This window comes from Sparus aurata, chromosome 1 (genome assembly GCF_900880675.1).
Source record: "Sparus aurata chromosome 1, fSpaAur1.1, whole genome shotgun sequence".
Taxonomy (NCBI): Eukaryota; Metazoa; Chordata; class Actinopteri; order Spariformes; family Sparidae; genus Sparus; species Sparus aurata.
Genome location: NC_044187.1, coordinates 38,450,854 through 38,475,202, shown reverse-complemented (window position 1 = coordinate 38,475,202; position 24,349 = coordinate 38,450,854). Strand labels below are relative to the sequence as shown.

Below are 24,349 nucleotides of genomic sequence, written 5' to 3'. Positions count from 1 at the left end.
AATGTTTTTAAGTTGAGTTTTGAAGAAAGTGTCGAGTGGTAACCTGGTAACACTTAGTGTCAATAAAGTGTCAAATCCAGCCACCACCGAATGTCACACAAGGCCTTAATTCTACATTCTTATTGTATTCAGTGTGTACAATATTATATATTAAACAAACCCTCCCTGTAAGCTTGTTGAACTCTGGGGACCCATGACAACCAAATGCAGCACAGCAATTGAATGAAGTAGCTAAACAGTTCATGTAAATAGACTGTCATTCCTCATACTCTAGTTACTTTTATTTGTATTGTTGTAACTTTTATATATTGTATTACATTAGTAACTGAGCATATGTGTAGTATTCTGAATCTCCACAAATCCATCATGAAGATGTATATGCTCGCCATACTCTACTGCTTCCTTCCATACCAGCTGCCACAAAACAGACATACTTTCATTATATGTTATATGTCCCTCATCCATCGAGGTTCTTTAGTATCTAAATGCTTCACCATTTGATTGTCTGACAGAAAATACTGGGGGAGCTGGAGAGTGTTTCTAGGATGGACTCCAACCCCCCGTGATGCTAAACAGGAGTAAACAGGTACCGAAACTAGATGGATGTATGTTAATATTATGCTTTTCAGACCGGTGGTCCACAGGAGAGAGACATGACCTGACAGCAGGGATCCCTTTAAAACCTGAACAGCTCGCTGACTCATCCTCTGTGTTACTGCAGACACACGGGAGACAAGTCACTCCTCCCTGTCTCCCTGTCTCTGTCTCCATTTCTCTCTGTCCCCCTCTCTCTGTGTCTCCCTTAGGGTGGTTTGAGACTGAGGCCTACTTCTAGCTGCACTCCTAGCAATTAACATGTTGATTGCTGATGGTGTTGTTTTGAAAAAGTGGTGGTGACATAAAGGCTGAGATGGAAAAAGCATTTTTCAAAAGCAACATTATTTAGAAATCTTTATTTTTTTGCGATGTCGGAGCCATTCATATACATTACATTAGTTAACAATTCTTGATGAGAGCTATTTTCAAAACATTTCTAACAGATTATGCTTTTAAAAAGTGGTGGTGGCATGTTTCCAGCGTCTCCTCTGTAAATTACATCTATGCGGTCATACCAAGCAGCACCAAATATTACCAATATTACATCAAATTGGCTCATAGCCAAATAAATATAATAAGGGTTATGGTCCTCACCATAGCGATGACAGCAGCTCCTGCTCCTGCCAGTGCGCACACAAACAGATGGAAGGTCAAGTCCAGCTGTAACACACAAGAGTCATTTGTATTGAGTTTTGATTATACTGATGTTTGTCTGGATATACGTCATGAATTATTATGTTTGCGTCTCACTTCAAATATAAAAAGTATAATAAACACCAGCCATGCTCCATGTTTCATCTCACCTCATTGGAGTCACACATGTTGAAGAACTTTGCAGATCCTGTGCACACCTTCCTCTCCTCAGAGATGGTCACAGCTCCTGATAAACATTAATAAAACAAAAAAATCATCTTTAAATCACATCAGTCATCCATACTTTACAAGAAGGCTGACCCTTTCAATATTATTCTCCTGCATTCAATTAAAATTGACAGATTAATGCCTCACTGGTCCTGCACTGTTGGCCACTAGTAACTGCCCAGTAAGACCACAGTGTGCTGCTGCTGGGACTACACTCACAGTGACCTCATCATTATCACACAGTGCTGAATCCAAACCTTTATGAACCAGTAATTTTCTTTTAAGTGAAACGTTGTAATTATTCCCCATGAGAACTGTTCATTATACTGTAATTAGTTTCCTGACAGGAGGTATGTTAGCAGCTCAGCCAGTAGATGGCACTGCTGCAAGATACTCTATGGAATGCCTCTTGTTGTGTGTCTTTTGGCTTTATTTGGGCATGCTGGAGAACAACATGGTGGACAGAGCTGTGACTGCATCATCTGAAATAATACGTAATCACTTCATTGTCTTTGAAATACAGTATGTATTGTAAGCATGTAAAAAAAGGTTGATATCTGGAGTCAACCAGTATTTTAATTGTGTGGTTTGAACTCCCTGCTGGAAAAAACAGCATAGACCAGCACTAAAACACAACATATGCTGGTCTTGCTAGTGACTGGTCACCAGCAACAAGATATGTTGAGCTTTATTTTTGCTCTTCCACTTATCTAACTTTGTTTCTCCTCGACTGCTCCAGTGATGGTTACCTCCAAGCCTCATCTCCGCAAGCCACCCTGCCATCCAGCCTCCAGCACCTGTGCCACCAGCCTCAACTCCATCTTGGACCTTTGGTGTTTCATTCCACCAGTGTCTCCTCTCAAGCAACTGCTAAAGTTGTGGTGAGCCCCACTAACCTGCCAGCTGACCAGTCGCCTGAACCTACACCTGTGTCTCCCCCTCAAGGGTCCCCACCAAGCAGCTGCCCTCTCCGCTGGGAGTCTGCAACTCTACTAGCTATCCACAGCCCGAGCCAGCAACTACTACCTCTGCAGATCAATTTACTTGTTTAATAAATTCCTTTAAACCTTCCCGCTAGTCTGGTTGTGCACTTTTGGGTCCAGCTACAATCACCTACTAATCATTGTAACAGAACAACCTGGCCCACATGGACCCAGCTGACCCAGACAACTTCAACAAACAAGTGCTATTTACACAAGGAGTGCTAATGGGCCAACAACAGCACATTCTTCTTGACGTAATGGACTCCTTGCATGGTCTTAGCTGCAAAGTTAACCAACTAAGCGCTCAACTGAATCAAAGTTGATCTTTCTGAGTCCCTTGAATATTTAATCTCTCTAGCTATTCATGTAGACGACAGACTGGGGCTACAAAGAATGGTAGGCAAGCCATATCTCTCTCCTCTATCTCAGACACCACCTGAATACCTACCTACTCTGGAGCTCCCCCTGCTGCCTTGGAGGAACCCATCCAACCCACTCGCCACTCACCTACTGAACACCAAAGACTTTTTCTTAACAGACTCTCTACTGTCTCTAACCACTCTACTGTGTTTTATCTGGTCATCTCATCACCTCATGTCCTTCTAAACCAACAGAGCAGGGTCACTAGTGAAGAAGAGCACACTGGTGAGCCAGACCTCTTCCCCCTTTAGCTCTTCTCAGCCTATCAACTTCCCAGGCTCACTCCAGTGTTCACGTGATTCGCTCCCTCTGAACATCCTGGTGGATCCAGTGCAGGTGGCAGCTTCATCGACTCAGCCTTGGTAGAATAGGTAAACATCCCCGTGGAGGTTCTTGAGAATCCCAGTGGTAAATGCACTTGACCGCAAGCTATGAGTCACTGTAACTCATCGTACTGTTCCCCAAACCCTTGTGATTTTTGGCAGTCATCGTGAGCAAACCCAGAAATCTGACCCTCTTCTTCTCCGTTAGGGGCAGGATTCTTCTTTGTTGCAAAATAAGGATAAAATACTCATTTGAACCCCTCTGCGTTACAAGGTTCTTCACAAAACTGTACCTCTGTAATGCATACAATCTCGTCCGGATAAAGGAAAGCGATGAGTGGAAACCTGCCTTTAACACTCCTTTGGGACACTTTGAATATTTGGTGATGCCCTTTGGTCTAACTAATGCCCTTGTTGTGTTTCAAGCCCTCATCAAAGACACCCTCCATGACATGCTCAACCACTTTGTGTTCGTTTACTTGGACAACATCCTCATCTACTCCCACACCTTAGAGAAGCAAACGCAACTATCCTCCATATTACGTCACATTTGGAGATCAACACTTCTCGACTGGCAGGACGGCGGCGATTGGACAGAGCAACTGCTAAGGTGTCGTAATTATGCTTTTACACAAAGGTTTGACCCGGGTACATTTACAAAAATACCCTAGGTTGCATTTTGGTGAGAGTTTCACTTTAATTCTTGTGCAGAAACTCAAAAATTCAACTGTATGTGCACACATTAAAATGTTGTATATAACTACATTCTTTGTGATATTATACAAGGCACATCTAACTTTTAGGGTTTTTATTCTGTTAACTTGTACAGAATATGTCAATGTGGATTCCTAAACAGACCCAAGTAAGACAGCATATCCTTTCTCATAATGTGAGAGACACAAAGTCAAGGACACAAAAAGAACAGTTAATCAATCACTTTCATAGCCACATTTTCCATGTCTAACCTTTAAATCACAGGCCTGTAATTCCTGGAATACCACTGCTACAACACATGTTCAGTCAACAGGCCTTATGCCCACATGTCCTAATAAATACACATGCACTACCTCATCTCCTGTCCTTTAACCATAGTACGGCCCATGTTAGTTCAGCTGAAGTAGTTTTATAGGTGTAACATCCTGGGCTTCACTGTGGCACATGTTACACTGTAGGCTTTCTACTGGTAACCTGGCAAATTAATCGCACACACACAGGTTTTTCCGTCATGTGTGCCAGTTTGGTATTTTGGTGAGTCACCATTAACTTGCCTGCACTGAGAGGGAGGATACACACAATATGTGTTCTTTCAGAAATTAGGCTGTGCAGAAAAATGAGATCTCCAGGATTAGGAGGACCTTAATTTGGCGCTGACTCAAGTGCACAGGATTTATGGATGAACTGCATTTAGAAGCTGATTAACCTTCTTTGTAAAAACCATTTCCACTGTAATACATCACAAAGGGGAAAAAAAAAAGATTTTCTTTTAAACTGTATAATTGATAATGTTGGGGTATCATTAAACACAGATCAATATGGGCAGTTCTAACAGTTCCACTCAGGCTGGGCAGCACAGTGGATAAATTAGATTGTTCAAAAACAAGTCAAAGTTCACCAAGCAGGAACCCAGAGAGCCAAGTAAGATATATGCTATTCTCTGTTGTGTCTGTGTTTGAACTGAAGTGAGCAGAATAAGGACATGTTAGCTGACTGCACTGTTACACGCCCTGTGGATTTTAAACAGAAAAGATTTTATGTGTCTTGTCTCTTGCTTTTTACTGTTTTTCTTATGATTGGATTTGTTGATTAGTCCCATATACTGCAGACATGATACATGATAGAATAAAGAATTACAGAAGGGAAGATTTGACACCTCCATCCATCCATTTCAGAGATATGTCACATTATCAATGTACACACCAAACTGACGCAGGTCCAGGCAGAGGTTGGCTCCCTCCACCACGCTGGTGTTCTGACACATAGACCAAACGTTGAAGTACATGAAGACCGGCAGGCTGGTGAACGCTGTCACTCCAAGCCACACCAGGAAGAACAGGTAGGCCAGGAACATGAGCTGCAAAACAGAAACAAGACATCATGAGTGGCAAAGATGATAATGTGTTATTGAAACACCTTAAAAACTCTTCATAAATCACAAGGGATTATCAAGTCAGTTTCACAGGGCTGCTAACTGACAGGTGTTCAGGACTGATGACCAACATTGTCTTATATATGGCATCCATAATGTCGTCTCATTTATACATGTTATGCACAAACATTTCTCTGCAGCCATAATGATTCTAATACTTGGTGCTTGTAAATTACATTCATACTCTATGTGATTCATTGCACAGGTGTGAAGATATTGTGTCAATTCTCTCCATCATCATATGAGAAAGAACACTTCCACAACTGACTACTCTCTCTCACTGCACTTTTCTCTTTTGCATTTAAGCTCTCTCTCTCAGGCCAGGTGTGTGTGTGTGTGTGTGTGTGTGTGTGTGTGTGTGTGTGTGTGTGTGTGTGTGTGTGTGTGTGTGTGTGCGCGCATGTTTGTCTTCCAGAGGCCTGCACCAGAAAGCCTTCCCTCTCCACTGATGAGAGTGAAAGATGTGAACAATGTGCAATCTCTCTACGTGTCTCCCTCCCCCACATGAATCAGACATGACTAACAGGAGCTGACACATGCAGACTGGGCTTTGCAGATAAATAATATCTAATATTTCAAGGAATAATGCTCACAGATCTGTCAGGCTGATACATTGGGTTGGGCCAGACTTAGCTTTGTTCTAACATAGTAACTGCTTCTCAGAAACATTCTCATTGTGTTTGCTGTCCTTCTGTTGGCAGTGCCAATGCTGCATTACTTCATCACTACGTTATCTAGAATATATCTTAGCATATAGACGTATCATTATATAATAAATATAAGTCAAATGTTAATCACTTGTGATAAAATGATAGATGTTGGACTTTTACTAGTGGTATTTTCTTAAAACCAAGTTTGATTGTCAGCTTCATGATGGTGATATGAAACTGACTCATAACCATGCTGCTGTAGCATGGCTGCTCAGATAATGAATAATAATAATGTAGTTAGTTAGTTGCATCTAGCAGTGAGGTCGCAGATTGTAATGAACTGAAGACCTAGACAGATGGATTTTAATCTAAAGTAACAAAAACCACAGCAATTCTTAGTTAAAGGTGATTGACACTCATGAAAACTTATCATTTTTTATTACATTTCGGCCTTTAAACAACCTGAAATCCTACACACTGGACCTTCAATAGTAAGAGCAACATTTCTTATTTTTGCTCTTAATATGGAGCGTTAAACAATTGAATTACATGTGTGAAAACAACTTTTCATTGTTGAAATATTTCAAAGGATATAAAAGTATTTTTCTATGAATGACAATACATTTTGAGGTTGTAACTTTTCGAGTTTTTATTAATCTGATTATGTTTATCCAGAACCTGAAAATGGTATGACTTCATCTGGAGGGAGATTCAACGATTCACCCCAACATGAAAAACATGAAAACGGCCCTGGCTCTCACCTCCAACCAAAATATTTCAGGTATAGCTGAAACAGCGGCTCACTGTAGTGCTTAGCAGATGTTACTTGAACAGGAGGAAATTGTGTGTTTGTTGGTGACTGTTTTCAGGGGCGGATTAATCCACATTCGGCACGCTCTTGAGAATTTCCATCAGCAGAATGGTGTGTGTGGGATTGTGTGTTCATGTTGGAAAACATGTTCCAGTGTGTTCATGTTAATGAAGAAACATGTTTTTGGAAAACATGTTCCTTCATGGTATTTGTTGACAATAAGAAAAATATTATACATTCAAATTTATAACCAGCTTCCTCCTTTGAGTACAAAATAATTTACTGTAAACTACCTAAAAAACTTAGCTAAAGGCCCTGTAATTATTCAAGTGTGACAAAACAAATGAAATGACATTATAAAGATTAAGTGTACTGGTTACAAAGATCTTACGAAAGCAGTCAGGCAGCGTCCACAGGCAGTGATCTTGAACTCTCCATAGAGATCCCTTATAGCTCCAGTGGTGAAAAAGCCCTCCACCAGCAGCAGCACTCCAAACACAAAGAATCCAGCTGCAAGGCCGTAGATGATGTACTTCAGGATGTCAATACTGTGGAGAGAACATGCACACACCCACAGTGTCAGTAATGAATGAGAATTTGGTATTTTCATGCTGTTATTTGTTGACGTCTTCAGCTAAATGAATATGTGTAATTGCCATAAACAAGCCAGACTCAATGATCGGGAGCACGGGGGAGCCGTGATTTGGGATGGGGGCAGCTGAGGCAGTGGATGGGACTGCCTACATGATTTATTTCTACGTTTGACCCAAAACAGAAGACATTGTGATTTTTCTGTTCTTTGTATAACACATGTCTTTAATGGTGGAAGTATTTATGACCAGCCTAGTCGCCAGAATAAAATGTTAGTATCTACATTTCTTCAAACCACAGATGTGTTTGCATTTGTACAGTATGTGTGATAGGCTAACCACCACATTCATGTTTGTACAATATGTGATATGTTACATTCACATTACATGTTAATGACTTCACTTTCATATCAGGAGGTGGAGGGGATGGTGCTCAAGCTACATGGAGAAGGCAGAAAGCAAAGTTTAAGACTGCTTTTCAACATTTCAAAGAGTGAAATGACTAGATATCTTTACAGAGACCTTGGAACAATTTGCTTTGGTATTTGTGGTGACAAAAACAGGTATTTTAGGCCAAAACATGGGCACAACCCCAGTCTAAATCATGTGTCCTATATCAGTCTTTTGGGTTTCAACCACCAGAGAGCTTCATTCAGTCAAAACATTTAAATGTGTCAGCTTGCTGAACACTGCATTTAAATGTAATGTTTGAATTGTATATGCATTATATTTGCTTTTTGACAAAATCACCTAAATCTTCTTGCAGATTAGTGTTGCTGAATAAGCACTGAAACAGACGCTTGAGAGATTGGAAATCAACTCAGAAACTTTACAGATTTGTGCAAAAAATCCTCAGGTGCGTCTTTTAATCCTCCTGAGAGGAAAAGTTTAAAACCAGTCACTCACATGGTGAACACATCCAGCGTTTCTCCTGGGGCTCTGATCACTTCAAAGTAGTTCTGGAGGATGGTGACAGTGCCGCTCAAAGCCTCATGGCCACACCCACAGAACAAGGCCACACCCATGTAGAGGAGGATAGTGGCAATGAGGGAGGCCCAGGGCAGACTGCCCACACATCGCTCACAGCACTCCTTACAGCCTTAAAAGACACAAAAAGACAGAGTTGTAGTGCTGACAGGAGCTTCATTCAGTATGATGGTTACATCAGTTGGCAAAAGGTTAGGCATGTAATGTTGATTATTCAGAAAGCTGATGGAGAAAAGCAAATATACACACAATGGCATGTGATGTTGATGAAATATAAATAAGGCTGCTGGGACAATCAGTATCATTTCATCTGTCCGGTGCAGAGAGACATCCAGGATGTATGTAGCTTTAACCTGAAGCACACAGAACCATCTGGAAAAGGCACTCCTAGATAATGTCTGGAAAAAAGCGGGCACTTTCAAAAATACTTGGCGGGTGATAGGATGAATCATCTGTCTATCGCAATCTATTGCTGGCTAGTCACGCATAACCATATCTATCTCCACAGAGCTGTGTCAGCGCTGCACGAATTCTCATTCTGATCTACAGGGGCTTGCATTTCTTTAAACCAGTCACAATTGTGTTTGGCGATGCTAAGCAAGCTAGGCTAGTTTAAACCAATCAAATTGAGTTTTACCGAAGCCAGTTAGGAGAAGAGCGAAATTCTTCCCTTTGTGAAAAGCCGTAATTTGTCATTCTTTGCTCTGTTTACAATGAAATATATCCCCAGTGTTGACAAAAGACATGCTAGAATAGCTTGCTATAAGGGGGGCTACTGCTAGCACAACTTATGTACAAGGGAAATAAAGCTGTATACTTATCACAGCATGGGCACTTATCAGAGAGGGCAGGCAAGAAAGCTGCTGAGAACCGGACCTTCTATCAGTTCATCTTGGAGATGGTCCCATTTAATAACTGTCAACAGCATGTCTGTGAAATAAACCAGATTAGCGTCTGGGAAAGTGATGTTGCTGCTGAGTTTTTAAAATACACTTGTTTTAATGCTATGAGAACCACAAAATGGTAAATGGTCTGCATTTTTATAGTGCTTTTCCAGCCTAACGACAGCTCAAAGCGCTGTACAATACAAGCCACATTCACCCACACATTCATGCACTGATGAAGGTGCCACCTGCTCATCAGGTGCAATTTGTTCAGTATCTTGCTCAAGGATGTGCAACTAGGGGGAGCCGGGATTTGAACTGGTGACCTTCTGATCACTAGATGACCTGCTCTACCCACTGAGCCACAGCCCCCCCCTCCAAAACAAAACAAAACAAAACAAAACAAAACAAAACAAAACAAAACTCAGTACACTCCCACTGTATTAGAGTGGAGGCAGAATATGAAAACCGCATCACATCAAACCTAAAATGAACTGAATGTCTAGATACTGCCAGAGGTAAGTTTGAAACATGTTTGTCATCTGGGTAAACTAACCCTCAAACTTGTAATGTTCTTTTTTTAAATCACAGGTATAGAAATATGTGCGGTTTTAATTGGGCATATCCAAAGTTTTCAACAGATTTACAGGCTGTTATCTAAGGTTCTCTTTACATTATTACAAAATATAATTAAACAATAATAATTAGACCTGCAAGCTACTTGTAAATAATCTAGATGAATCCAATCCTTTATTGCTATAATGTAATTGCTCAGTGTGTCCCAGTCATTGCTGATTTCCTTGTAATCACTTTTTGTCGTTTTCCATCCTCCTGTGTTGACGTGATTAATTTGAGTTCTTCATTTTCAGTCATATTATATAATTGTGCAGTGGCTGTGACTGATGCACCAACAATTCAGGCATTCCAAAATGACTCACTTGTGCGGTAGTCTTTGTAACTGTGATTTGCTGTAGTTTCTACCAGATAAAAAGGTAATATTTCCTCTTTTAGAATAATGATTGTTTGCCTGATTTGTCTTGTAGAGATGCATATGCAGGAGAGAAGATGCATATTCATGGTAATGGGAGAGTCAGGGTCACTGGGTTTATTGAAGTGGCAACCTGGTTAGGTCTGACTGGTAAAATCATTGTGGATGTGTCTTAAGATGTTGTGTGTCTAAGTGCTTCTAAATGCTGCCTCAGAAAATATTCTAAATGTATCGAAATCGCTAAAAATAAGCTAAATTTTTAGAACAAGATATTAACAATTAATAATAGTTTTCCACATAAAGCTAGGGTAACTTGATTTAGTCTAGTTTCTTCTAATGTATGTCTTTGCATAACTTTGAGATTTCATGTCCCATAAAAACATTTCAGAGTTCAAAGAGAAGGATTTGGAGCTTCTTTGCCAGATTGACAGGTGTCTCTGCCTGTCACAGCCTGTTGTGATGTCTGCTGCTTGCTCACCTAGCTCCACATAGCCCTAGGCTATCCAATGATGATAATGATTAATAGTGATTCTAACAACAATAAGAAGAATATCAGCAGCTTTCAAATCAAGAGTCTGCGAAGATCCACACGCAGTCACACATAAGAATTAAATTGAGCACACATGAAGCCTTGCCGACTCACTGAAGCCTTAATGTTGACAGTGCGACAACCCTACAGAAAGATGAAGAGAATCACACACACGCTGCTTCCCTCCTTCACCTCCCTGTTGCACAGAAGGTGTTTTGTGTGTGTGTGTGTGTGTGTCTGTGTGTGAGTCATCATGCTGCTCAGGTTTAATTGACCAGCCTTGTTGCCATGCCAACAGGGGTGTGGCAGGAGCCTGCTGACCCACTTTGCCTGTAAGCGTTGTCATGGCAACAGCTCGGCTCTGCGAGTGCCACAGTCACACTAAAGCACATTTTGACACAGACAGCGTTGAATGCGCACGCACAACAGAAACAATCACATCTCCATTTACACAGATAAACAGTCAGTTCTCTTCATGATTGTTTCAGTTTGTGGAAACCATCAACATACAATTTTAGTGTGTTTTCGACCAAATATGAGCCGGAAAGGGAGGAACAAAAATGTCGGCTATGCCCAGTGCGAAGCTACCATTTTGCGCTGACTGACTCCATTTAATAAAATGCTCAGTGCTAATGTGCTACATGCTGATTTTTTGGTTCCTCATACAAACATGAGTCAATTCATGTCCATTGTCCCTCAATGGCTTATAATGCACACAAAGAATGAGATTCAGGCCACATTAGTGCGACAACTGTGAGGCAGATGGACAGGCACAGAGAGGAGAAGTGTGATATAAATGTGTTATGAGCCTGTCTGAAGGTGTTTTTGAGAGAATGTTATAGCAGCTTGCATCTAAACGTTTTCTTATCTGCAAAAATCTGCATGTGTCTGACTGTGCAGTTGTGTTTCTGACAGTGTGTGTTTGTGTGAGTGTGCGCCCTGAATTTCAGCCATGTTATAATCCTCGTCATATTTCCATATTTGGGCTTTAAAAGCGGGAAAGACCCAGTGACCTGGTAAAACTGGGACAGGCTAAACACAAACGGCTATATACAGCATCTAAATGTGTGTAGCTGTTTCTTTGTTTAGGAAGAGGTAAATATTTTCAGACATACACAACTGCATCATTCATTTGCTGTACTATTATCCAAAATGACTGCTGCATTGTTAAGGGAGTTGACTGCTGTTCTCTCTCTCTATATATATACACATATATACATAATCCCATATATATATATGTATATATATATCTATATATATATATATATATATATACATACAACCCTAATGACATGCTGTGTAAACCATTTATTAAGCACTGTTTATTTATTGTTACAACTGCCATTCACTAAAGTTGATTTAACTATAGCCATATGTCAGTCATGGCTTGATGAAGTGTGACCAAAGTAATAATACATGAAAATACGCACAGAGCTTAACACAAAGTTTATTTTGTGTAATTTGTCAAAATCTTAACATTTCTAAATAAAACCTTTACGAGCCTTTGTTCAGGCAGAGTTCATTATTAACGATGATATATTTATTTAGATTTTTAACATTGTCAACCCTATGTTTTTAGCAACAATGCATTATTTATTATTAATTTGTTAATTAATTTCAGTAATCATTTTTTAGATAAAATGCTCTTCTGTCGTCCTGACAAATCATAATTAAATTGACATTAATTGGGGGGGAACAAGCAGACTTACACTGACTCCAAGAGAGAGCAAGAGTTTAACATCCTCCTAGACCCCTCTGATCCGGAAGTGCAGTTCGACATGTCAGAGCTGCAGCTCAAGGAAGTCAGAGAGGTCTCCGCAAAGCAAGGGCTAGCTCTGCTCCAGGACCAAGTGGCACTTCGTACAAACTATACAAGAACTGTCCCAAACCCCTACTGCGTCTGTGGTCTGGAGAAGAGGGAACATCCCAGATCAATGGCGAGTGGCTGGAGGGGTGTGGATCCCGAAAGAGGAAAACTCCACCCACTTAGACCAGTTCCGTATCATCTCCCTGCTGTGCGTTGAGACGAAGGTCTTCTTCAGTGCAATTTCCAAACGGCTGTGCAACTACCTGATCAAGAATTCCTACATCGACACATTGGTCCAAAAGGGTGGCATCTCATGAATGCCAGGCAGCGTGGAGCACACCGGCGTGGTGACACAGCTAATTCGGGAGGCCAGAGAGAACAAAGGCAACCTGTCAGTGCTATGGCTGGATCTAGCAAACGCATTCCACTCCATTCCACACAAGCTAGTCCAGCTCACGTTGACGAAGCATCATGTCCCCAGGAGGCGTAGAGAACTCATTGCTGGCTGAAATCTGTGGACAAGTCCGGCCTACCTGGAAAGTTTAAAGCCTGGATCTATCAGCATGGCATTCTTCCCAGGATCCCGTGGCCCCTTCTCGTCTATGTTGTCCCATTCACCACAGTTCCCAGAGTCCCTAGAGAGGAAGGTCAGTAACCATCTGTGAAGATGGCTTGGCCTACCCAAGAGCTTGGGCAGCATAGCACTCTATGGGTGCAATAACAAGCTGCAACTTCCCTTCAAATCCTTGGAGGAGGAATTTAAGGTATCAAGAACAAAAGAAGTAGGTGCTTTACAGGGACTCAAATGACCCGAAGGTGGTCAACACAGATATCTAGGTGAGGACTGGCAGAACGTGGAAGGCGGCGGACGCCGTCCAAGAGGCAGAGGCAAGGCTGCGTCACAGGAGCCTGGTCCGGTGGTCACTCGCAGCCGAGCTAGGCTTGGATCCTTTCCAACTCCCCAATTGAACACCAAGGGGAAGGAGTCAAGATGAAGGCAAGGCAGTGGGCATGAAACAACAGGGAGCCTGGACCAGATGGTAGAACATGGCTGAGAGGAGAGTAACCTGGACCGAGCTCTGGAGAGCCGAGCCTCACCGTATGAAATTCCTCATCCAAGCAGTGTATGATGTGCTCCCAAGCAAGTCCAACCTGCACACATGGGGCATAACAGAGACACCGGCATGCCCCCTGTGCTCCAAGCAAGGAACCTTGAACACATCCTCAGCTGCTGCACTAGGGCACTTGGAGATGGCCGGGATAGATGGAGGCATGATAAAGTCTTCAAGACCATTGCGAAGCCGTCAGTGCAGGACTTGTGTGGGCAAAGCAGTTCCGACCCGAAACACCTGATGATTCCAGGAACATCACTGACGATGTGTCCAGAGAGGCATCCGTAGATGTATTGTACACAGCGAAGGGGGGACCATTGGCCGAAAGCCACATGTATTTTACTGTAATGGACTGTTCTTTTTTGGAGGGTATTTTTTTGGCCTTTTATGGCTTTATTAATAGGACAGCTCAGAGATGACTGGAAACATGATGAGAAGGTAGGGGCGACATGCAGCAGAGAGCCACGGGTCGGACTTGAACCCTGGGCGGCTGCAGCGAGGACAAGGTCTCTGTACATGGGATGCACACTCTACCAACTGAGCTAGTGTGCGCCCTGTAATGGATTGTTCTGACGCAAATTGTTCTGTAAGGAATCCCTGAGAGGAATGTAAGGGGGGAAAAAACATGTGATCTATTTTCTCCAAGTCTGATCTGAAATAGTTTTCTCTCATTTTCTAAAAAACAGGTGAATACGGTTGCTTTGTTGTTTTTTGCTGACTTGCCTCTCAGGGCTAGTTCTGGTATCCTTCATTGCCTTATTTGACTGACTTCCTGTCACTCGCCCACTATCCTCAAATTATGAAATATAGCTAGTAATAGGGACCATGATATTCAAAGAGCATTTTCACCTCACAAAAAGTAAAGAAGTATAAACAGTTATTCATATTAAAAAAAAAATTGTAACCATCTCTATATTATATCATATATCTTTATATCAGTTTATATTATTATTATGGTGAAATCTTTTATATAATGTACATTTAAAATAGCGGGTTTATCATGTCCACAGGATATTTTTTTAATTGACCTTTGAGTGGGTGAATCCATCAGATCATAATAACACAGTGATATTTTCTTTAACAGCAGCATCTATACAATCAAATTGTACTAAATCACTGAAATTGTGATCACTATTTGTTATCTCTCTGTATTTCACACACACACACACACACACACACACACGCACACACACACACACAGCACAGCACAGCACACAGCTTTTCAAACTCAAACACACATTCATACTTTCACAGTCTGGGTGCTCATTAGGCAGCAATTTGGACTCTGTCTCGCCTGATTGTCTAACAGACAACATAGCTGCTGTATGTGTGCTTCTGTGTGTCTGGATCACTGTGTCTTAGCTTTGAGAGAGGATTACTGAGGTCTCACACAGGAACACACATACAGAGAGAGAGCGTGAGAGAGCCACAGAGGGAGAGAGAAAGAGAGAGAGAGAGAGAGAGAGAGAGAGAGAGAGAGGGAGAGAGGGAGAGAGAGGGAGGGGGGTGAGAGGCCTGAAGATGCACTCAAGAGTCAAAGCCCTGGTCTAATGAAAAATGACAAGTTCAGCCCCACCACACCATTTAGAGTGAGATGCAGTTCAACACTATAAATATATATGTACACTGAAGATACTCTCACTTCATCATCAACAGGTGGTGTTTCTCTTCAGGATGTATTAAAACAAGGTGATTATGGTGTTTCATTCAAGTCTGAGGCAGATTTATGGAATGTCCTTTTTTATATGGATTATATGGATATGTACAAACACACACACACACTCACACACTTAATGGTGGTAGCCTCTGCTGGCAAGGCTTCCTGCAATGATTCTCCTAGCTGCCAATCAATTTGGCTGTTCATCCACAAATTCCTCCTTGCCTCTCCATCTTTCTGTCCATCGCTGTCTGAAATAAGCCAACCTGTTCCTGTCATGTGTTGGACATGCAAAGATTGTTAAATTGGTAAATGCACTAAACTTTTCAACAGATATCTATCTTGCTATCATTTGCTGTATGCTCTTCACCTTTGTTTGCCTGCAGTAGCTGGAGATTGACTGGATGAATTTAACTAGATGATGAGCCGGGTCACCAGAATAAAATGATGGCAGTTTACATCAAACCACTGCTAGTTCACATTTGATTGTGTCTCAGGCTACATACCAAATTGAGATTTCCACAAAATGTTTCCAATTGTGTTTCATATCAGGAGATGGAGTTACAGGCGGGAAGGCCGCCAAACAAGTGACCACAGTTCAAGACTGGGTAGCAGGATAAGCATTTTTTCTTGTTATCCTCTCGCTCTTTTTGTTTATATTTGGTTACTATGGATTCCGTTCCTCATTTCCGCTACGCATTGGGGTGGGCCGGTACAAAAGCGGTAGTCTGCCCACCGGTTCTTCCTCTGCGCTTCCATCGTCACCTGCATCACTTCTGGGTCAAAGGTTGTGTGCCCGACAGGTATGCTCCAGCTCGCTGGCCGCTTTATTTGATCAGTATGCTGAAGACATTTGTGTCGTGTTGTAGGGCGATTGTCTGTTGCTCCGTGCCCCCTGTTTGCGCGGCTGTGATTGTTAGGCAGTGGTAAGTGTCATCTCTCTTACTGCGTTGTGGTTGATGCTACTAGGTGGCTTATGTTAGTGTGGTCACAGGTAAATGCTGGCAGCTGCCTGGAGTCCTTTTTCCCTTCCTCCTCTCGTGAGTGTGTGAGGGTCTGTTGCTACTTAAAAGGTATGTATAGTGTGACAGGCAACTTCATCATTTTTAACATACTTAGCTAATGCTAATGGTGTTTTTCTTGATTAGGTGTTACTATAACCACCTCATTGGGCCGCTTTGTGTTTACTACGTTTACCGTTCATATCTGCTGCTGCTGTGTGCCGTTACGGCATTGTCCTGTGGCTATCGGAGGTTTTGCCGCCACGTGTGTACAGGACAATCGGTCGGCCGCACGCCGCGGGCTGGGCATGATTATCTTTTTACCGGGGACTGGTCCCCCTTATGTTGAGTGAATGGGTGTATGAACATGTGGATCCTGTTTTTATTATCTTTGAGTGTGTGTTTGGGTTCACCTTGGATTTGTTTATGTAATTCTATTTTGTTAATCCCGTTAATTGAGAGTTGTTGGTGGTGTTGTTGAGCTCTTAGTACTATTAGTTGTATCCTCCTTTTCCTTTTACCTCCTCCTCGCCACAACTGTGCATTTCAACATTTCTAAGCATTATACCACTGATACCTCTGGACATTTTCCAGCTGCAACAAAACCCGAATATTTCTGATGTGAGGGCAGGACATCCCCAGCCATGTTCATGGTTGCAAAAAAATAATATATCTGACTCAGTTGGGACGTCTCCAGCCATGTTTTGGACATTTCTAGCTGTGTTTGTGGCAACGAAAAAATGTGTTTTTGAAGGAAGTCAGGATATCTCCAGTCATGTTTGGGCCAACCAAACACAGGAACTTCTGGCCATTACATGATCTGTTCCTGACCCTAACCAAATGTTTTTTGGGCCTAAATCAGAATCGAGCATAAGAATAGTGCTGTGATGACTTAAATAAGAAAATTGAACCTAAAGAAACTTAAAGGTGTAACATTAAAAGGTGAGAAGATTAGACACAGCTGTGGTTAGCAAAAATGTGTATTGCTATCATTAATGTTGGCATTAGAGAAGAGCAGGTCAATAACACAGAATCAATACTTGGCTATCCAAATATTCTATTCTCTTGGGTACTGATGCATGTGAAATCTTTTTACTGAAACACTTTTACTTCTGTTTCAACTACTGCTGCCTTATCTCAAAGGCCCTCTCAACTTTTGTCGTTTGTCAGTGAACAGACCATTGTCTCATGAATCCTGAAAGCCCACGCATCACAGCCACCCTCAATGTTCACCCGTCTGTCACAGAGGAGATTAGCTGTCATCTGGTTACAGCTCTGACAAAAACATGTAGGAAAACGCAGTTGTTTGGTCCTGTTCTGTTTATGAAAACATCGGTAACTGTGATATATGTAAGAATGATGCCTTCTACAGCAAATGTATCAAGAGTTATGTTAATCATGAGAAAGAGGATTCATTGCAGCAATAAAAGAGAAAGCAGGAGAGGGAAGCCCCAGTGAGACTAATCACATTTCAGTGATGGATGTCTTTCAGACAGGCAGACAGAACCCAGGCAGGCTGTAAACACCAGCGTTTATGACATAATTTATTAGTTCATATCGTGAAAGGTCACACTATTGGAATAATCATATACTACTCATGTTTCACCAAAGTTTGACTAGGATTACATGTTCGTGTTTAAACAATCCAGATAGGCGCGCAGATATTAGAGTGGTTAAGAGTGCATGCCACATACGCAGCGGACCCTGGTTTGAATCCCGGCCGGAGGACCTTTGCTGCATGTCACACCCCCCTCTCTCTCCCACTTCCTGTCTATCCACTGTCAAATAAAGGTGTATATGCCTGAAAAAAACAATCCAGATCTTTTACCAGCTGACTTACAAATGTGATACTTACATCAGGTAAGTGCAAAATAACTTCAAATCATCACAATTTATCTGCAAGGCCGCTTTATACATATACTCCAATCATAAAAATGATGGATGGGGACGATACATTTTCATCACAGGGAAAGTCAAATAAATTCAAACATATTAGTGCTGTTAAAATACGCTATAGGCACAAAAGGTGTGTGATGAGTTCGACATACAAGTTCCAGTTGTTATGACTAATCACAATCAATCAGTGGATTCTTGCATTAGAGGGTTGCTGTTGGGTCAGCCAATTAACAATACTCCATGTGTATGCCCATGAACCCTACACTAGCACTTCACTAAGATGTTTTTTTTTAAAAAACTTAAAAAAGGAAAACCCATGGGGAAAAGAAATTAAACAAATTCTAAAGTGTACAATATTTGCATCAATGTAGCTAACAATCCCACTTTAATCAGTGTTTTTTTTAATTTTTCTATTATAGCTTCTTTTCTATATTGATTGAAAAACATTTTTTTAGACTGTCACACTGAAACCTTCCACTGAAAGAGCTTTACACACAAGGCCACAAACTAACAATTCATTTCTTTCTTTATCTTTATCTTAATTGTGCAAATGGAGAATCTGAACCACTCCCTCCCCCTGTTAAACAGCTCGGACAGACTGTAGTGATGATGTCATGCAAAGAGTAATGTTGGAGCAGCTCCACAGACAGTAAAAACTGGAAACACTGCCAGGACTCTATGACAGCAGCCTTGGTGACTTTACAGTGATACGGAAGGATTTTCTGATTTTAGGCTAACCCCAACCCTAAGTCAAGGCACAGTGCTAGCAAGTTCATACATTGATAATGCACAATCGCTAATTTGTCAGAGCTAAACTACACCTTGACGTTTGTGTGATTATGAAGTAGTGGTCATTCTGCGCACTGATGAATGATTATAAGAGGAGTTAGAGTAAAAAAAGAGATATCTGCAAAAATGAAGCATACACAGTAACAGGGTCAGACACAACTACTGGAAAGGAATATTAAACTGACAATGGGCACTTTATTTTTTTTCAATTTTTATTTTTGTTTTGGTTTCATGTATCATTATGATCTAAATGTGACTGCACAATGTAATCACTATTTCACACGATGTGCGTCAAGATTGTTTCCATATGAACCTAGCTTTCACTATGCTATTCTGTTAGTGGTCGAGCACAAAAATCTGGCACATTAAATATTAATCTGCGCATCAGATTTGGGATATTTTATGAACCAATATGACACTCTGACCAGCTGGTACCACAGAGCATTCAGTATAGGAAATGTACATTTTCTGGAGTTCCAGAATATGCTCCATAAATTTCCCAGCAATTTGCTCATTCTATTTTTTTTACAAGCATACAAGTACAAGTGGAAATTCTGGGTTGGTGTTGGTACAAGAATACATGGCAGTCTTCCCAGAAACTGGTGCTATCTGAATTAGAGAGCCGGTTGCACAGACCTACCACTAGGAGAGTAATAATATATTGAAATAAGGGTTTGAGTTAACCTCGTCCACCCACTATGGATAAGAATACAGCTGCTCACTGTGTGTAAATGTGATACACTCACAGGCAGCAGAATGGACCTTGTGTTGAGCTAGTTTTCATTTGTGGAAGGTAATGAAATTGCCCTTAAAAGCAGAACCCTCCAATTGAATGGCTTCCTCCCCGTTTCTCTCCCTCCAGTAATAATTTCTCCCCTCCTCCCCTACTCTCCCCTCTCTCGCTCTCTCTCTCACCCACTGTAGGCCTGCTAAGTCAATTTTTATTGACTTATTCCTCTCTCCATTAAGTCCCTTTCTATTAGTGGTCATAATAATGAAATGGACATGAGGCGGATACACATGGTCCACTTTCAGCTGTATGACTCCTGTTGGTTTTCACACTGACTTTCACAATAAATTAAAATGGAATTTTCCAGATTGTCCAGGGCAAGTAATTATTGCTGCTTCTGCAAGTTTAGGAAGTGGCAATATCAGGTATACCTAGATCAATGTCAAGTACAGACCAGTCTTAATCTCTGTCCAGTTCAAAAAAACTATTTTCTCAGTGAAACAGCCTACAACAAGCAGGGATTTCCTGAGAATCATCTTCAATACACATGAAGTGATATGTTTTATGTTTCCTGTTGGACTAAATTAAATTTAACGATAACTGAATAAAAAGCACAAGTTGTGAGGTGTACTTTGTTTGGACAAAAGCCAAGACAGTCTCCAAAGAACTGTATGATGCAAACTCAAGCATGAGGAAAACACAGATTAAACAAATACAGGACACAAACCTAAGATGGTGTCCTAGGTTTTTGCTTGTAATCTGGGTATTGGAGTATTTTTATTTTGGTATCTTTCTACTTTAAGTGAGACCTAAATGATATACCTCCATGGGCCCATAATCAGACCCTCCACTGTGCTCAGTATCAGCCCCATTCCATACTGTCTGGAGGAAGGTCCTGCAAAAGAGAGAACTTCCATCCACAAAGAAAGAATACTGTTGCCAATAATTGTCAGCTCACCTAAACATATAAAACAAGTAACACTTATCACCACTACCCATGACTCTGTCACCACAGTTTTTTTATTTGTTCTAATTAGTTAAAAAAAAAAAAGTATACACAATCCTACTTACCATGGAATTCCACAATATTTCTAATACAATATTTGTGTTTTGAGAAGTATAAATAAAGACCAAAGCCTTGTTTGGACTGCTTTAAAATCTCTATGGGGAGGTGGGGATGATTTCAACATTACCTGCCCTGTGATACTAATTCAGAGGGTAATTTTTCACCCTCACTGGTAATAATTTGCCAATTTCAGCAACTCACTGATCCTCCTGGAATTTTTCCAATCTTTAATGATGGCCTATGGTTTTAAAGTACATTTTAAAACCATAAATTTGTTCATGCAGAAAGTGCTGTAGGAAGTATAAATTCTCTGTGGAAATGGTTAAGTCAAATGTTTTTATCTATTGAAACGTGCTAACATCATTATGTTTATGTTTATATTATGTTATTTCAGACCAACATGAAGGTGAAAGTGATATACTGCCAACCAGTAAGTATACCAAAATATCAAGAACAATTTTCACAATTGGGCAGTCATTGTTAACTTTAAAGCATGTGAATCGCACTTTAATTCAAGCTTTGATGACTAATTTCAGCAAAACTGTGGAGAACTTCCACAGAGAATCCATTGAGCCCCAAACCAACCAACAACATAAAATCTAGATCATGTTGCAACATTCTAGGTAGAATTAATTTTTATTTTAATTGTGCTGCAAATTTCTTTTTTTACTGGTAAATTCAACATAATTTATTTAAACACATTTTATAATTAAATTGTACTTAGGCAAACTGCCAGCTGTATAATTTGTATCCTGTAACCTGAATTGAAGATCCTGAATTCAAATGTTTATTTTTGATGATGATAGCCTGCAGCACACCTTTGGTCATCCGTGTCAGTCATCTGTTCAGCCAATGGTCAACAAAATAAGCAACAAAACAGTCAGATATTCTAAAATGTTAGCATTTTCAGAAGTGCAGTAAATTTCTCCCACTTTCTGCAACAAGCTTTACAATTAAACCTTCAGTTACACTCATTTATGACCTTCCCAGACCTCAGACATACAATCAAACTGAAAGTGCATCCAAGCATTGAAGAGGTTATCATCAATACTAACCCTAAAAAAATTAAAGGTATTTATTAATTAAAAATTAAGTCCTTGTACCTCATACAGATCTGTCTCTTGATGTCTCAAACTGCTGTCCTGCATCACTCACTCTCTCTGCCCTGTTGTATATATTCAGTTTCCTGTACCTCTCATTCTCACCTGTCCTGCTATTTGTCATCCCACACACCTGTATTTTGTCAGATGTGTGCATCCCATTTTTCCCATGAAAACTTTAAGAAGAGGCAGAAAGAGGGGGAGGCCAGTGACAGCTAAATTATACAAGAATGTATAAAAGAAAGCAATGATGATGGAAAGAATGACACGGGTGTGGGATGGGAACTAGTTGAATGGATGAACAGAAGGACTGGGGGTGATAGCTAGGGAAAAAAAGAAAAGTGGCTGGGATGAATATCATGTTCGTTTGAAACATCGTACCTCCCCATTCAGCTCTCTGATTGGCTAAACAGGTTCCTTCCCGAAAAAACATATAAATCCGCCTATCACACAACAGAAGACAATTTCTTAACGGTGTTACCATAGATACAGTGTTAATAAACATTAATACGATGAAAAATTCACGTCACAGTTTATTTTTTATGAATTTCACCTCCATCATCATTTGGATTTGTGAATGTTTGTGGGCAGCACAGCTCACATCTGATTTCAGACTGAAGGTGCGATGAAGAAAATGGACACGCCCATTTTTTACCCCCGACAACAACAACAATATGGGAGGATGCGATGAAAATCATGAATACACTATGTAAAAAAAAACATAGTACAAGAGATAACCTTTGATTAAAATTGAATGTGCTATATTAGAAATGGGCAACCGATGGATGGAGAAATAACATTTTAAAAAGTGGAGGAATAGAGGGAGGGAAGTGGCACAGTGAGATGGAGCTGAGCGAGAGATGAGTCCAAATAGAGAGTTTGGGAGAGAGAGACAGAAACGAAAGAGACACCTGCAGACACCTGCAGAGGAAATGGGACAGACTGACAGACCCAGAAAATCCATTTTGAAATACACCAGTCAGAATGACAGAAGAAAAAACCCATAAAGTGAGAGGGCCAATGATAGAGAGAAAATGGAGGGAAAGGGTAGGGAGTGACACAGACAGCAGAAAAAAGGGAGACATGCAGAGAGCCAGGGAGAGAGGAGAGGAAAAGGCGTTCAGACAAGCGTGAAGCATCAACAATGGAGGCTAACAAAGAAAACCCCAATGGACGCATCAATCACTGCTCCACTTATCCCTCCTCCCTCAGATTTTTAGTCTTTATTGCAAGGTTTTGCCCCATGCTCCCTCCTTTCCTGTCCCTCTTCTACCCCTTTCCTCTCCCCTGCCACTCCCACCTCCTCCATCCATCCAACCAACCATCCATGCATCTGTCCATCCATCTGTCCATCCAGCCTCCAAAACAACACCGACCCTATGTCTGCCATATCCTCCCATCCCTATCACAAACAATCTGCTCATTTATGCATCCATTCATCAAAACACCCAACAAAATAGAGTTGCATAATCTGTGATATTGTCAGAAGCAGACATATAGATGTCTTGTTTAATCACAGCCTATCTTTCCTTTTCACCTCTTACATAATTACAATAAGGGAAACCATTTATGTGAGTTTTTGCAACAGAATGTTGAAAATAAACATAGACAAAATCTGTTCTTTGTTTTTTTTCTGCAGGACATGAATGCTGTCTTCTTTCTCTCTGCCCACAACACACACAAAGGAATCCCATGATACCGAGAGGGATGGAAGAACAGAACAATGGCAAAATGGCACAGCTGATGAAAGATAAAAATTAAAAAATTGCTCTTCTGTCCTACCTTTCTGGCTTTGCGATTCATCCATGTTTTCCTCCATTGTGGCAGGTTACAGTCCCTTTGTCTCTATTTAGTGTGAAGCTGTATAAAGCCCCTTGCTAGCTCTGAGCACAGTGTGTGTGTGTGTGTGTGTGTGTGTGTGTATGTGGGAGGCTGTGTGTGTGAGAGCGTTTTTTTCCCTCCCTGCAGATGATGGAGGATCAGGGAAGTCCCTGTTTTAACATTGCTCTCTCTCTCTTCACTCTGACTATCAGGGCTTGTCTCGCATCCTATCTCTGCTTCTATTCATAGCTTTAGCTTTCTATAAAGATATTTCTTGGAAAATATTTGCATCAAAAATGGAAAACCTATATGGAAACAGCTAAATGTAATTTGATTTTGTGAATAAAAAGCTATATTTTATGACTACTTACGTGATAAAAATGAAATGTCAAATGCACAAAATAAAATCTTCCATGACATAAAACCTTTGTTATAAAACAGGTTAAATTACAAAGGTGTATACGAGCAATTCACTTTGATGAGATCTAAGGATTGCAAAACACACACATTTAGATTCAACAGAACTCCATGACATCATCCTTAAAATATAGCCAGAGTGAAATACACTGGGTATCACCAAGAACAGCAAATCTGCTCAAGG

General features: G+C 40.8%; 1 protein-coding gene across 1 annotated transcript in view; it reads right to left on the bottom strand.

Annotated features, from left to right (window-relative positions):
* LOC115579396 (neuronal membrane glycoprotein M6-a-like) overlaps positions 1-23,943 on the bottom strand; it is a 30,426-nt gene extending 6,483 nt beyond the window's left edge. The window contains exons 1-6 of the mRNA XM_030412912.1: positions 23,710-23,943; positions 8,288-8,480; positions 7,183-7,339; positions 5,102-5,255; positions 1,401-1,477; positions 1,192-1,257 (exon numbers count right to left, since the gene is read on the bottom strand). Coding sequence (XP_030268772.1) covers positions 1,192-1,257; positions 1,401-1,477; positions 5,102-5,255; positions 7,183-7,339; positions 8,288-8,480; positions 23,710-23,746 — 684 coding nt within the window. The 5' untranslated portion in view covers positions 23,747-23,943. The remainder of the gene's footprint in view (positions 1-1,191; positions 1,258-1,400; positions 1,478-5,101; positions 5,256-7,182; positions 7,340-8,287; positions 8,481-23,709) is intronic.
* Between the last annotated feature and the right edge of the window lie 406 nt (positions 23,944-24,349).